Below are 13,961 nucleotides of genomic sequence, written 5' to 3' on the forward strand. Positions count from 1 at the left end.
CGTCACTTTCTGCGACAAAAAATGCTGACATCACGTGTGCGACCTGTGTTTACACTAGCCGACAGCATGGATGCCCTCAGAGCTGCGCTCGCTTTATTGTCCAAGCGCTTTTTGCTTGTTTTTGCGAGTGGAATTACTGCTCCTTGCGGAAGACCACAGACGAAGGACGAGGTTAAGACCGGGGAAGTACTGCCGCCTACAGGTCTGGCATGTCCTTAACAACGTATTTATCCGGGTACGTGTGGACAGTTTTTTTTTTTTAGAACGAGGTGGTGTGGATGAAAGTTTTTGGAGGGGCGGGTATTCGTTTTTTTTAAAAACCGGCTACGCGTGGACTAGGCCTAAATCTACTGGAATATCCCAAGATTAAGATCTGAATTAGTTTACATTGTCACACGAAACAGATTAAGATAGGCCATGTTGATGTGGCTTCACATGATTATAATGTAGCCGTCTCCTGCTGTTAAATACTGGCGTACTCTTCGGAAACTTGGGTTTTCCAGAACTATACAGCATAAGGGACAGACGTACATCAGAAATTGCGCAAGTTGTCAGATTTTGGAAATCTGCTAAATCCCATACCAAATACACTTACAAAATTAGCAAAAAATAAACTCGAGCATTTAGAAATGTATATGATTTCCTGTCCTATTGCCTTGTTGTATTGGTATGAATAACAAGTAGTTTAAAACAAAATAACCACAACAGACATTGGAACACAGACAGCTTGACAGCCACGCTTTAATAAAAAACGGATGCATCTAGTTGAACGAGACAAAAATAAATACAAGTGTTATATCTTTGAACATGGCCACGGTTTTTATCTTCAAAAATAAAGTAGAATGCAGCACAGAAAAAGGCAGCGGCCCCTTGCCAAGGAATGATGAGTGCCTTTAGTCGAGTCCGTTAGTACTGTATGGTCACCTGGGATCAGGAAAAGAAACGCTTTCCCTTAGCCGGACTTGAACAGCAGAATGGCCACCTGACCCAGGTAGAAGTAAATAAAATGCTTGGTCTCATGAGTTACGTAGCTGCCAAAGTTCCTCCCAACGATGCAGTGCCATGTCGGGTTATACTTCTTGTCAAACTCCTGTGTGGAGACAGAGATCGTCTGATTATCAAACATCAAGAAACATGCAGTCTTTCTGCACTCTGGGTGGTCAGAGAAAATTTGTCACGTTTTCATTCAATCCTAGGTGGAAGAAGAACAGCATCCCTCAGAAAGACTACACTGGAACAATGCCGTATTTCCCTATCATGTAAAATTTGGATCACAACAGAAACGTTAGATCAGCCAATCAAATGAATCTAACATATTAAGAAAACAAGCAGCTACCTTACATTTAAATGTGCATAATGGAAAGAGAATGCCACCAAAAATGGTGGCTACAAACAATCTACAGAAGAATCGGTCTCCAAAGGAGCCAATTTGGCTTAGAGAAAAATTAAATACCAGGCTGAATGTGCAACAAACAGTAATGCACTGAATGGGTGTTAAGTGGCTTAAATGTCAATGATATAGTTGAAACACAATTCATTTAAAGAGCAAGTCACTCCAAATCAACATTTTTTTTTTGCAGATTATATAAATGAGTGTGTGATTGTGCTGCAGACACATGTAGTCAATAATTCGGCACTTTAGTGCATCTTAGTTAAAATTTAAATATTCTGCCTAAAACCCAAGTGTTGCACCGTTGTCAGGTAAAAATTCTGCACTGCATTTGAATTTAAATCTGCCGTCGCTATTGCCTAAGAGGTACACTATGATGTTAGATGGTACATTATGATGTCACAATGTCGTGAGTGTGTGTATTTGTTAGCGGCTCCACCCTCTCGGTCTGCTAGGCAACAGCATTTGTTGCATTTTTCTAACAGGAAGTGAGAGTTGAGAAAAAATCTGGTAGGGGGTGACTTGCTCTTCAACATGATTTAGTAATTGATTATATATATTTAATATTGGAAGACAGATACTCCAGGGGTTACTTTTATTAATTACCTTTTTGATATATGCAGCAATATCTTTCTCAATGTTGTACTTCTCCAAGGCCTGCGTGGCACACTCCACGGCGTCCTGCTGCATGTCCTCCGACATGTCAGCATTTTTGATCACTGGCTTTCTGTCAGACATGGTTGCCCTGGGTAACCAAAACACAAAAACCATCATTCTGGCAGGCACGCTGGCACAAACACAGTGCGATCGAGCATCCTGACACTCATCATCACCATCAGCGACAATAGCGAGTCAAGTAAATGCAACAAGCAACAGCGGCTGGTTAGGGGCTACGTTATTACATAATAACAACGACTACATAATGTTTGAACAAGCCATTTCTACCAGTGTTACATAACTTCTATCGGAAGATGCGGGATGGTTAACCGCGTGTGCTGCGTAGTTTCTATGGATACGCAGGACATTTATGATTATCAGTATTTTTTCCTCCAACGAATCAACAAGAATTTTGTGAGAAAAAAATAATTGTTATGCAGACCGTTGGAAAACTATTCCAACTATTTTGGCGCGCATACCATACAATTATTTGTAAGCAAATATAATCGTATCCTAAGTATCATGGGGAGATTAAATCGTGGGTTTATTTAACACTTTCCATGCAAAGATAACGAGCGGGGAATCACTTTAACCATGATAACTAGCCATTCATCGCGAAAATAGAAAAAAAATGTGGGTCAGAAAACGCAATTTTTTTTAAGAAACATCAACTATAAATCAAATAGAGTTTATATTTTGCAAATGTGTCGATTTACCTTCAAACCTTGACTTCTGTGTGAGAATAGGATCAACGGAATGCGTATTTCTGAAGCGACAACTCCCGCGAAGTGGTTAACACAAAAGTAATGTGGGTGTGTAACGGTGAGAGACTGCAGCCTCGGTGTGATCCTATTGGTCAGTGTAGACAAACGGAGCGTGCCTATTGGTCCATCTGTGCTTGTCTTTCTGGTGTTTTTACTTGCATTTTATTTCACCCCATCATGCATTGCGGCACGTTGTTGCTAGAGCAACCTAATGTCTTCATCCATCTTGCCACAGCACAATATATAAATATCGCTTCAAATATTGTGGAGGAAACCATAAATAGTTGTTTAAAATATGAGGTAACGACAATTTTTATCCTTGTTTCATGGGGTCCATTGTTTTGATGAGGTGCAATTCCACGATAATTAGCTGCTGAATCATCGTGAAAGTTTTAGACGGAATGTCAACTAAAAAAAGAGGCTATTAATCATATATAGTTCCCATTATGCAAAATGCTAGATTTACTTTCAAACCTGAATACTGTGATTTAAGGATAGAATGTGCTGCGTGATTTACTTAGTTTTACCTTGCATTTTACTTTGTCCCATCATGCCATGCAATATGTTGTCAGATCAACATTTATAAATATCTGTCCATTTTCATTTATAAAATGGCTTTAGAAGCATTGCATTTATGACCTCAAAGTGCCCAAACTCTTGTGACTTTTCAATCAAAATGGAAACATTTCATGTATTCATCTGCCTCTGAGTAGCTTGTATGACGTGCTCTATGAATAAAGCAGCCTTGCCTAAAAGTTTATTTTCTAGCATCTCAGTGTAAACTGCCATGAAGGTTAAGAAACACTATTTTAAAGTATGTTTGCTGCTGTTGGCTGGCTAATAGAAATCCATCACTTTCCTTTATTTCATTCACACTCAGTTAACAGTTGAATCAATTTCATAATTCCCCCTCATGCAAGTATTCAAAACCCAAACTAAAATAGTTAATGCAAATCTTGTATTCAAGTCTTACACCTTATTTTACTTTTGAAAACATCACTCAAAATGCTATTATGTCCCATTCGAACATGTATTTTTCCCCCAAACAGATAAGCAAGCACAATATTGGCATGATAACGTCTACTACCACTTTCCCCTTTGTCTACTTAGCCAAATAAGAAATAAAAGTACAAGTAAGCTGTATTCAAGAGCACCATCGTCAAGAAAAACACGAGTCTCAGCACATACATTACATGCAATAGGTCATTCCAGTTAAAAAATGACTTATCTAGACATTTTGTTTTTTTGTAACAATAAAAACTAATAAAAATAAGGTCAAATAAATTATTGTTTACATGATAAAAAACAAGTTGAAGTTATGTTCACAAGGATGTTTGTGTGTAAAGTCAACATATAAATACAGCGTTTTTTTCACAAGAGTGATGACCATTTCAATTTAGGTAGGAATATTTCAACACAAATCATTAAAAACATTTTCACAGTTACTTTCTTCTCAGCGTCATGAAGGTATGGCAAAAGCATAACACTTGTTTCTAGTAAAATCTTGTTTGCAGGACAGCTGTAGCATTGTTTTACTCGCTGCGATCCTTCGGCTCTCTGTATTTGTACTGGATGTAGTCAAAGATGTCTTTCTCACTATCCACCAGCAGAGGCTCCCCAGCCACTCCTACAACAGATTAAAAGATACAAGAATGAACTGCTGTAAATAATGTAGACAAAGACAGACACCTCATTGGGCGTTGGAGAGTGTAACGGTGTCACCACCACATTGGATGGGTTCCCCATTCTCTAAACCCAAGAGTCAATGAAGAGTGAGCAACTACGCCTTTATTTTGTACAGCTTATGGTTGCATCAACCAACGCACTATTGAAAACAGATCACGTGGGACTTTTCTAGCCTATCTTTTGGGATTTTACATTTGAGATGTTTTATGTTTATTTTATGTAATTATTTTTAAACAACCTGGAACATAACGTTGGGAAGGCCAAGGAACTCAGGCGGAACAGAATGACCCCTGCCCCCCTGCACATCAATGGACAATCTGTGGACCAAATGGAGTCTTCGAAGTGTATTGGCATCCATATCTCTGCAGACCTCTCCTGGTCAGCTAAAAACTACCATCTTTTCAACCTACTGTCCTCTGGCAGGTGCTTCGGATCCATACAGGCCAGAACAAATGGAATCAGGGATAGCTTCTTTCCTAAAGCTATCACCATAATTAACTCAAACTTGCACAATAAATAAGCTGCACTGAAATATCATCAATTTGCCTGTCTGTTTCTGTCACCCAGTACTGTAGTGTGTATTTATATTTATATTAAGTGTATAGTTAAATTATTGTATAGTTTTTATAATGTGCAAAAAAGATATTTAACTATCATGCCATACCATATGTCTGACTTTGTGAAAAAGCATAATAAAAGTATTTTTATTTGCGTAAATACATTAAACAGTAGAAATAAATGCACTGGGGGTGAATGGAGACCCATCCAAGATGGCAGCCTGCCACGGCAGCACAAGTCCACAGGGTGTCTGTCTATATGATGTCTGGTTATTGAGAACTTGAACAAAGTTCTGAGTGTATCTAGCTTTGTTCGACTCACCAGTGACACCAAGTGGTCTTATGGTGTACTCATTAAGAGTGAAGCCCTTCTCCAGGGCATGAGTCCTCATATTTTTGTTAAAGATGTCACTTCCAGTAAAATACAGAACTCCACAGTAGTATTGGTCCTTGGGAATCAACCTTTTGAAATGAAATGAAAATCAATAACTAGCAAGAAAAAAACTATTTGAATAAAGACAGAATTACTCAATCGTTATTTTGAAGCAACCTAATGTATTAAAATCTGTAAGACTTCCATATTAACCTTATATCAATACGCCTGTGAAGATATTCTTCCTCATCATCATCACTAGGCTGCAGCTGACAGACGCCCTAGAGAAAAGGGGAAAAAACCACTAGATCCAGGACATTAAGAAAAGGGTCATGTACAACGGAGGGTTGGTGTGTTTCCTCAGCTGAGAACAAAACAGGCCTCACCATGAACTTGGTGTCTCCTTTGGACAAAGTGTCGGTGACGAAGCCGACAGACTCCAAATGCTCAACCACAGCATGAAGGAGTTTGGGCTGGAAAATGAGAAACGCTTAAATGAGAGAAAGCTGCATTTACTTTAGAAAACAATGAGCCACAGAATAAACGGTGGTCTGACCTGCTTCTCGGTTTGAGAAGTGTACTTTGGGTGGGTCAATAAAATATCAATATCACCACTCGATGCTGCACCTGGAAATTATTCACCTTAATTAAAAAGCTCAACTAAAACCTTAAATTAAAAACTAATTATTTTCTACTTGGGTTACCTCTCCTGTAGCTTCCACAAATTGTTCCGATGTATTCTGTATCGATTTCTGTCAACTCTCCAAGAATAAGAGTCTAAACAAAAACACAGGATCAGTGTAAGAGAACTAGGCATAAAAGCCTTAGTAGAAATATTCAAAATCACCTCCATCTTCTCCATTTCAGCTCGTGGGATTCTTTTTTCAAATTCTTCAAAGTACCTAAGTACCAAAGAAAACACCAGCACATTTATTATGTTAAAAATACTTTTAAAACCATCAAATAATAACAGAAAATGAAGGAAAGTGGTGGTGCTGGGGGATGAGCGTATTTTGGCTGAGCTTACTTGAGCCCAATCTTTTGATGATGATTTAGCTTGTGCTCTACCTTTTTCAAATCTGAAAATAAAAACCATGAGTATCATGAGAATCAATATATAAATAAAACCAAATTTGTACACAACAACTTCATGGGAAACAATGGAGATCAGAGTCTCAGAGTCATTGGATGTGAAATGAAATTAAACAAGAAACTGTTTTAGGGGAATTTGTTTCACAAACCATCTAAAGTCTTAACCCCTTCCTCGAAGAACTTCCTTGCGGCAGCCGGGCTGTGGACAGAAAACCAAGTGATGTGGTGATTGTGTATTTAATTGTAAACATCCCCCGACACTTTTTAACTGTAATAATAGTCACAATAACAATACAATACCCAATTCCAGTTACTCTGGTAAGGAAATTGATGGAAGAGCTGGTGTCATCGTTTCGGATCTGGTAGAAAATATTAAAGTAGCAAACATCAGTCAGTGTGATGCGTTTGAATCCAAACACATTTGGTTGTTTGCTCTTATATCCATTATGCAAATATCCAAACTTACCTTTTCAAGTTTCCTTAACTTGCCAGTTTGAAGAAACTCATCAATCTTTTCTGCTATTTTGGCTCCAACTCCATCCTGTAAAATTGTGAAAAGTTGAAGAAAATTAGTGATTTTCTTCAACTTTTCATGTATGTTAATACATTAAACAACGGTGACTTCTTAACAAATGCAGCAAGTGTACAAAACTAAAAATCACCAACCAGTTTCTTGGCCTCTTCTCCACTCTTAATCTTGTTGGGGTACTTGGCAATGGTGGAAGCTGCTTTCCTATTCGCCGTACAAAAGGAATCATATGTGATGTTTTAAAAACACACCAAAACTGAAGTAATGTTAACCCTTAAGGACCCGTGGTGACACAACTGATTTCAAACACCTGCAGAATTGCTTCTTGAGTCAATTATTCAAGTTTGAAAACCTAACTGACATTCTATCCATACATATATTGAAAATTATTCTACTTCTTTATTTTATTAAATAATTTTTTACATTCTGATGTATTTATTCAAATCGGTTTTCTAATTCATTATGGTTGGGTTCTAAAGGGTTAAAAGAAATAAATCTTACAAATTATTGTTAATATTAGTTGTCGTCTTCCTCCGCTTATCCGGGTCCGGGTCGCGGGGGCAGCATCCCAACTAGGGAGCTCCAGACCGTCCTCTCCCCGGCCACCTCCACCAGCTCCTCCGGCAGGACCCCAAGGCGTTCCCGGACCAGATTGGAGATGTAACCTCTCCAACGTGTCCTGGGTTGACCCGGGGGCCTCCTGCCGGCAGGACATGCCCGAAACACCTCCCCAGGGAGGCGTCCAAGAGGCATCCTGACCAGATGCCCAAACCACCTCAACTGACTCCTTTCGATCCGGAAGAGCAGCGGTTCTACTCCGAGTCCCTCCCGAATGTCCAAGCTCCTCACCCCATCTCTAAGGCTGAGCCCGGCCACCCTACGGAGGAAACTCATTTCGGCCGCTTGTACCCGTGATCTCATTCTTTCGGTCATTACCCAAAGCTCATGACCATAGGTGAGGATTGGGACGTAGATCGACCGGTAAATCGAGAGCCTGGCTTTCGGGCTCAGCTCCCTCTTCACCACGACAGATCGGCTCAGCATCCGCATCACTGCAGATGCTGAACCAATCCGCCTGTCGATCCCGATCCCTCCTACCCTCACTCGTGAACAAGACCCCGAGATACTTAAACTCCTCCACTTGAGGTAGGACCTCTCTCCCGACCTGGAGTTGGCAAGCCACCCTTTTCCGGTCGAGAACCCTGGTCTCAGATTTGGAGGTGCTGATCCTCATCCCAGCCGCTTCACACTTGGCCGCGAACCTACACAGCAAGAGCTGAAGGTCAGAGCTGGATGAAGCTAGGAGGACCACATCATCCACAAAAAGCAGAGACGGGATTCTCCTGCCACCAAACTCGACACACTCCACACCACGGCTGCGCCTAGAACTTCTGTCCATAAATGAACAGAACTGGTGACAAAGGGCAGCCCTGGCGGAGTCCAACCCTCACCGGGAAACGGTCCGACTTACTACCGGCTATGCGGACTAAACTCACGCTCCTCTGATAAAGGGACTAAATGGCCCTTAACAGAAAGCCACCCACCCCATACTCCTGGAGCGTCCCCCACAGGGTGCCCCTGGGGACACGGTCATAAGCCTTCTCCAAATCCGCAAAACACATGTGGATTGGTTTGGCAAACTCTCATGCCCCCTCCATCACCCTTGCAAGGGTATAGAGCTGGTCCACAGTTCCACGGCCAGGATGAAAACCACATTGCTCCTCCTCAATCTGAGATTCAACTATCGATCGGACCCTCCTCTCCAGTACCTTGGAGTAGACCTTTCCAGAGAGGCTGAGGAGTGTGATCCCCCTATAGTTGGAACACACCCTCAGGTCACCCTTCTTAAAGATGGGGACCACCACCCCGGTCTGCCACTCCACAGGAGCTGCCCCCGATGACCACGCAATGTTGCAGAGACGTGTCAACCACGACAGCCCTACCACATCCATAGCCTTGAGATACCCAGGACGAATCTCATCCACCCCTGGGGCTCTGCCGCTGTGTAGTTGTTTGACTACCTCAGCAACTTCTGCCCCCGAGATTGGACAGTCCATCCCCAGGTCTCCCGGCTCTGGTTCCTCCTCGGAATGCGCGTAGGTGGGATTGAGGAGCTCCTCAAAGTATTCCTTCCACCATCCGACTATAGCCCCAGTTGACGTCAGCAGCTTCCCATCCCCACTGTAAACAGTGTGAGCGAGTTGCTGCCTCCCTCTCCTGAGGCCCCGGACAGTTTGCCAGAACCTCTTTGGAGCCGATCGATAGTCTTTCTCCATGGGGCTCCCCGAACCTCTGGTGTCCACCAGCGGGTACGGGGGTCGCCACCACGACTGGCACCGGCCACCTTGCGACCACAGCTAGCAACAGCCACCTCAACAATCGGAGTCAATGTCCTCCACTGCTCTCGGGACGCGGTCAAAGCTCTGCCAGAGGTGGGAGTTGAAGACCATCTTAACAGGTTCTTCTGCCAGGCGTTCCCAGCAGACTCTCACTATGCGTTTGAGTCTGCCAGGTCTATGCGGCATCTTCCCCTGCCATCTGATCCAACTCACCACCAGGTGGTGATCAGTTGACAGCTCCGCTCCTCTCTTCACTCGGGTGTCCAAAACATACGGCCGCAGGTCAGATGATACGACTACAAAATCTATCATCGACCTGCGACTTAGGCTGCCCTGGTACCAAGTGTACCAATGGGCATCCTTATGTTCGAACATGGTGTTCGTTATGGCCAAACTGCGGCTTGCACAGAAGTCCAATAACGAAACACCATTCAAGTTCAGATCAGGCGGGCCGTTCCTCCCAATCACACCCCTCCAGGTCAAGCTGTCATTGCCCACGTGAGCACTGAAGTCCCCCAGCAGGACAATGGACTCCCCTGATGGAGCACTATCTAGCACTTGTCCCAGGGACTCCAAAAAGGGTGGGTACTCTGAACTGATATTTGGCCCATAAACACAAACAACAGTCAGGACCTGTTCCCCGACCCGAAGGCGCAGTGAAGCTACCCTCTCGTACCCCGGGGTAAACCCCAACACACAGGCAGAGAGTCTTGGGGCTAACAAAAAGCCAACCCCAGCCCTCCGCCTCTCACCCGGAGCAACTCCAGCAAAGGAGAATGTCTAACCCCTCTCAAGGACTTGGGTTCTAGAGCCAATGCTATGTGCCAAGGTGAGTTCGACTATATCTAGCCGGTACCGCTCAACCTCTGCCACAAGCTCCTTCCCCACCAGCGAGGTGACATTCCATGTCCCAAAAACCAGTTTCCTTGTCCGGGGATCGGACCGCCAAGGCTCCCGCCTTGGTCTGCCACCCGATCCACACTGCACCGGACCCTTCATGTTCCTCCTGCGGGTGGTGGGTCCACAGTTGGATGAGTCCATGTATCCGGTTCGGGCTGGGCCAGGCCCCATGGGCGAAAGCCCGGCCACCAGGCGCTCGCTCACGGGCCCCAACCCCAGGCCTGGCTCCAGGGTGGGACCCCGGTAACCCTCCGGGCCGGGTACTCCGACTCTTTGAATTTACATCCACGAAAGATCCTCTGAACCGTTCTTTGTCTCACCCTTCACCTGAGACCAATTTGTCATGGGAGACCCTACCAGGGGCACAAAGTGCCCCAGACAACATAGCTCCTAGGATCATTAGGGCACTTAAACTCCTCCACCACGATAAGGTGACGGTTCAAGGAGGAGTTAATATTGGGAAATCCAAAAATACTGCTACTAAATTAAATGTGACTAGATTGCCTGTGAAAGCATTACATTATTCTATTCATCCCAACAAATTTATGAAAGTCTGCACTGTGTGAATGATGGTAAGTTTAAAAATATACAAATTCTCAATCTTTTTTACTTTGAGTAAAAAGTATCAGAAACCCATCACGTCTAAATATGTAAATAGTTTTGGAAAAAACTAGGGATGCACCGATATGAAATTTTTGGGTCAATACCGATATCCAATATAATATCACTGTTATGGCCGATAACCGATATTTGCCGATACGGATAAACTGACATTAATGCTTCTAAATGCAGCATATGTTGTATAGAATGAAAATTATTAAAGCTGAACTTTTGTTATTATTTACACACACCACACACATTTACGATTCTGAGATGATTACAATCACTTTCACATGACTAAACAAATACAGGTCCTTCTCAAAAAATTAGCATATTGTAATAAAGTTCTTTATTTTCTGTAATGTACTGATACAACATTAGTCTTTCATATATATTAGATTCATTACACACAACTGAAGTAGTTCAAGCCTTTTGTTTCTAATATTGATGATTTTGGCATACAGCTCATGAAAACCCAAAATTCTTATATTCAAAAAATTAGCATATTTCATCCAACCAATAAAAGAAAACTGTTTTTAACACAAAAAAAAGTCAACCTTCAAATAATGATGATCAGTTATGCACTCAATACTTGGTTGGGAATCCTTTTGCAGAAATGACTGCTTCAATGCGGCGTGGCATGGAGGCAATCAGCCTGTGGCACTGCTGAGGTGTTATGGAGGCCCAGGATGCTTCGATAGCGGCCTTAAGCTCATCCAGAGTGTTGGGTCTTGCGTCTCTCAACTTTCTCTTCACAATATCCCACAGATTCTCTACGGGGTTCAGGTCAGGAGAGTTGGCAGGCCACTTGAGCACAGTAATACCATGGTCAGTAAACCATTTACCAGCGGTTTTGGCAGTGTGAGCAGGTGCCAGGTCGTGCTGAAAAATGAAATCTTCATCTCCATAAAGCTTTTCAACAGATGGAAGCATGAAGTGCTCCAAAATCTCCTGATAGCTAGCTGCAGTGACCCTGCCCTTGATAAAACACAGTGGACCAACACCAGCAGCTGACATGGCACCCCAGACCATCACTGACTGTGAGTACTTGACATTGGACTTCAGGCATTTTGGCATTTCCCTCTGCCCAGTCTTCCTCCAGACTCTGGCCCCTTTATTTCCGAATGACATGCAAAATTTGCTTTCATTTGAAAAAAGTACCTTGGACCACTGAGCAACAGTCCAGTGCTGCTTCTCTGTAGCCCAGGTCAGGCACTTCTGCCGCTGTTTCTGGTTCAAAAGTGGCTTAACCTGGGGAATGCAGCACCTGTAGCCCATTTCCTGCACACGCCTGTACACGGTGGCTCTGGATGTTTCTACTCCAGACTCAGTCCACTGCTTCCGCAGGTCCCCCAAGGTCTGGAATCGGTCCTTCTCCACAATCTTCCTCAAGGTCCGGTCACCTCTTCTCGTTGTGCAGCATTTTCTGCCACACTTGTTCCTTCCCACAGACCTCCCACTGAGGTGCCTTGATACAGCACTCTGGGAACAGCCTATTCGTTCAGAAATGTCTTTCTGTGTCTTACCCTCTTGCTTGAGGGTGTCAATGATGACCTTCTGGACAGCAGTCAGGTCGGCAGTCTTAGCCATGATTGCGGTTTTGAGTGATGAACCAGGCTGGGAGTTTTTAAAAGCCTCAGGAATCTTTTGCAGGTGTTTAGAGTTAATTAGTTGATTCAGATGATTAGGTTAATAGCTCGTTTAGAGAACCTTTTCAATAAATGCAAATTTTCTGAAATAGGAATTTAGGGTTTTCATTAGCTGTATGCCAAAATCATCAATATTAGAAACAATAAAAGGCTTGAACTACTTCAGTTGTGTGTAATGAATCTAATATATATGAAAGTCTAATGTTTCATCAGTACATTACAGAAAATAATGAACTTTATCACAATATGCTACTTTTTTGAGAAGGACCTGTACACGCCCCCACCCCCACCCTCTGAAACAGATAAACAAATGGAAACAAGATGGGAAAAATATTGCTTGTTAATATGGGCCCAGTTTTACAATCAAACTGATACTGACATGTTAAAAAATTACTAACATCTGCAAAATGCCGATATATTGCACATCCCTAAAACAAACAACTTTAACAATGTTATACATTAGGCTTTATTGAAAGAATATATTTTCTGTAGATGACAAATTTATTTGAACAGTATTTTTATTTGTATGTAGTACTGTCAAGCTGTCTTTGTAAAGGCTGTCCGGCTGTGTTCTATGAGCTGCTCTGTAGCTTTTAGAGCTGATTGTATAAACAATGGTGCTTCATAAAATGTAGACAGAGCAAGGTGGTCCAAGCCTGAGCATCCTCCTCACAAGACAGCAACAACAGTATTTCCAATGCGAGACTTCTGTAGGTCCTCTGCTACACAGACCACTGCTTCCAGCCTACAACTATAACTACTTACAATAACCCAAACAGTGATATATTACAATATTTAATTGATTCATATTTTGAAATTGAATAAAGCACAGCTCTGTGGAAACTTCAGAACCTACCTGTATGCATTGTACTTGTGTATTGCTCTGTTGACGTTCTTCTCGTAATTTGCCAGCTCTGGAAATAAAAGTGTGTGGGAGACTGAATCCTGTAGAAAGGCTAGGCATTTAAATATAGAAACATTTACCTTCGTTCGTCAGCTAAACAGTAATTTAGAGAAACACATTTGAGTAGAAAACAGCTTGAAAGAAGCAGCACTGCTGAATGCATGCTTCATAAACTTGTTTCATTTAGAAAGTTTTAGTATTTACATTTTAAAACAAAGTGACCGTCAGGCTAACTACTGCTAGCTGAGCTCATACGTACCGACAAGAAAGTCAGTAATTCCCTCATTTAGGGACTCTTGCGGTGCTTTCCTCTTGCTCATTGTGGATTTTAGATACGTTAGAATGCTCCCTGCAATCCAGACAGTTTTACTAACCGGTAAAATACGTTTTAAGAAATTTAAATCTCCAGTTAGCTTACGGCTAGCACTTTAGCCAACGGTCACGCAGAACAATGACCTAATACGTAGAAAGGTGTGCGCATGCGCAATGCGTTACTGACCCCCAAACAGGATTGTTCTTTT

General features: G+C 42.5%; 2 protein-coding genes across 3 annotated transcripts; both read right to left on the minus strand.

Moving 5' to 3' along the window:
* Positions 1 to 711: 711 nt before the first annotated feature.
* Positions 712 to 2,897, minus strand: dynll1 (dynein, light chain, LC8-type 1). The gene is made up of 3 exons (XM_015973122.3): positions 2,764 to 2,897; positions 1,997 to 2,135; positions 712 to 1,090 (listed from the first exon to the last, which is right to left on the minus strand). Exons 2-3 carry the CDS (start codon positions 2,126 to 2,128, stop codon positions 953 to 955), a joined length of 270 nt encoding a protein of 89 aa, XP_015828608.1. The 5' UTR covers positions 2,129 to 2,135; positions 2,764 to 2,897; the 3' UTR covers positions 712 to 952.
* A 743-nt stretch (positions 2,898 to 3,640) lies between these two features.
* Positions 3,641 to 13,910, minus strand: polb (polymerase (DNA directed), beta). Of its 2 annotated transcripts, none has more exons than XM_054731628.2 (14): positions 13,700 to 13,910; positions 13,393 to 13,450; positions 7,186 to 7,252; positions 6,986 to 7,060; positions 6,820 to 6,878; positions 6,669 to 6,718; positions 6,455 to 6,506; positions 6,275 to 6,329; positions 6,132 to 6,204; positions 5,984 to 6,054; positions 5,814 to 5,900; positions 5,641 to 5,708; positions 5,377 to 5,516; positions 3,641 to 4,438 (listed from the first exon to the last, which is right to left on the minus strand). In XM_054731628.2, exons 1-14 carry the CDS (start codon positions 13,758 to 13,760, stop codon positions 4,344 to 4,346), a joined length of 1,011 nt encoding a protein of 336 aa, XP_054587603.1. In that variant the 5' UTR covers positions 13,761 to 13,910; the 3' UTR covers positions 3,641 to 4,343. The 2 variants fall into 2 exon arrangements, with proteins under 2 accessions (XP_054587603.1, XP_054587602.1); XM_054731627.2 differs by having other exon boundaries at positions 6,986 to 7,105.
* Between the last annotated feature and the right edge of the window lie 51 nt (positions 13,911 to 13,961).

Source organism: Nothobranchius furzeri, chromosome 17, assembly GCF_043380555.1.
Source record: "Nothobranchius furzeri strain GRZ-AD chromosome 17, NfurGRZ-RIMD1, whole genome shotgun sequence".
In the NCBI taxonomy this organism is placed as follows: Eukaryota; Metazoa; Chordata; class Actinopteri; order Cyprinodontiformes; family Nothobranchiidae; genus Nothobranchius; species Nothobranchius furzeri.

Bases quoted from the DNA above. Each gene is read 5' to 3' on its own strand.
- dynll1 (XM_015973122.3), bottom strand. From the start codon at position 2,128: ATGTCTGACAGAAAGCCAGTGATCAAAAATGCTGACATGTCGGAGGAC. The intron at 1,091-1,996 runs GTAATTAATAAA...GTCTCCACACAG, and splicing joins TTGCTGCATATATCAAAAAG to GAGTTTGACAAGAAGTATAA.
- polb (XM_054731627.2), bottom strand. From the start codon at position 13,760: ATGAGCAAGAGGAAAGCACCGCAAGAGTCCCTAAATGAGGGAATTACT. The intron at 7,253-13,392 runs GTAGGTTCTGAA...TACGGCGAATAG, and splicing joins CACAAGTACAATGCATACAG to GAAAGCAGCTTCCACCATTG. The intron at 6,330-6,454 runs GTAAGCTCAGCC...TTTGGTACTTAG, and splicing joins CATCAAAAGATTGGGCTCAA to GTACTTTGAAGAATTTGAAA.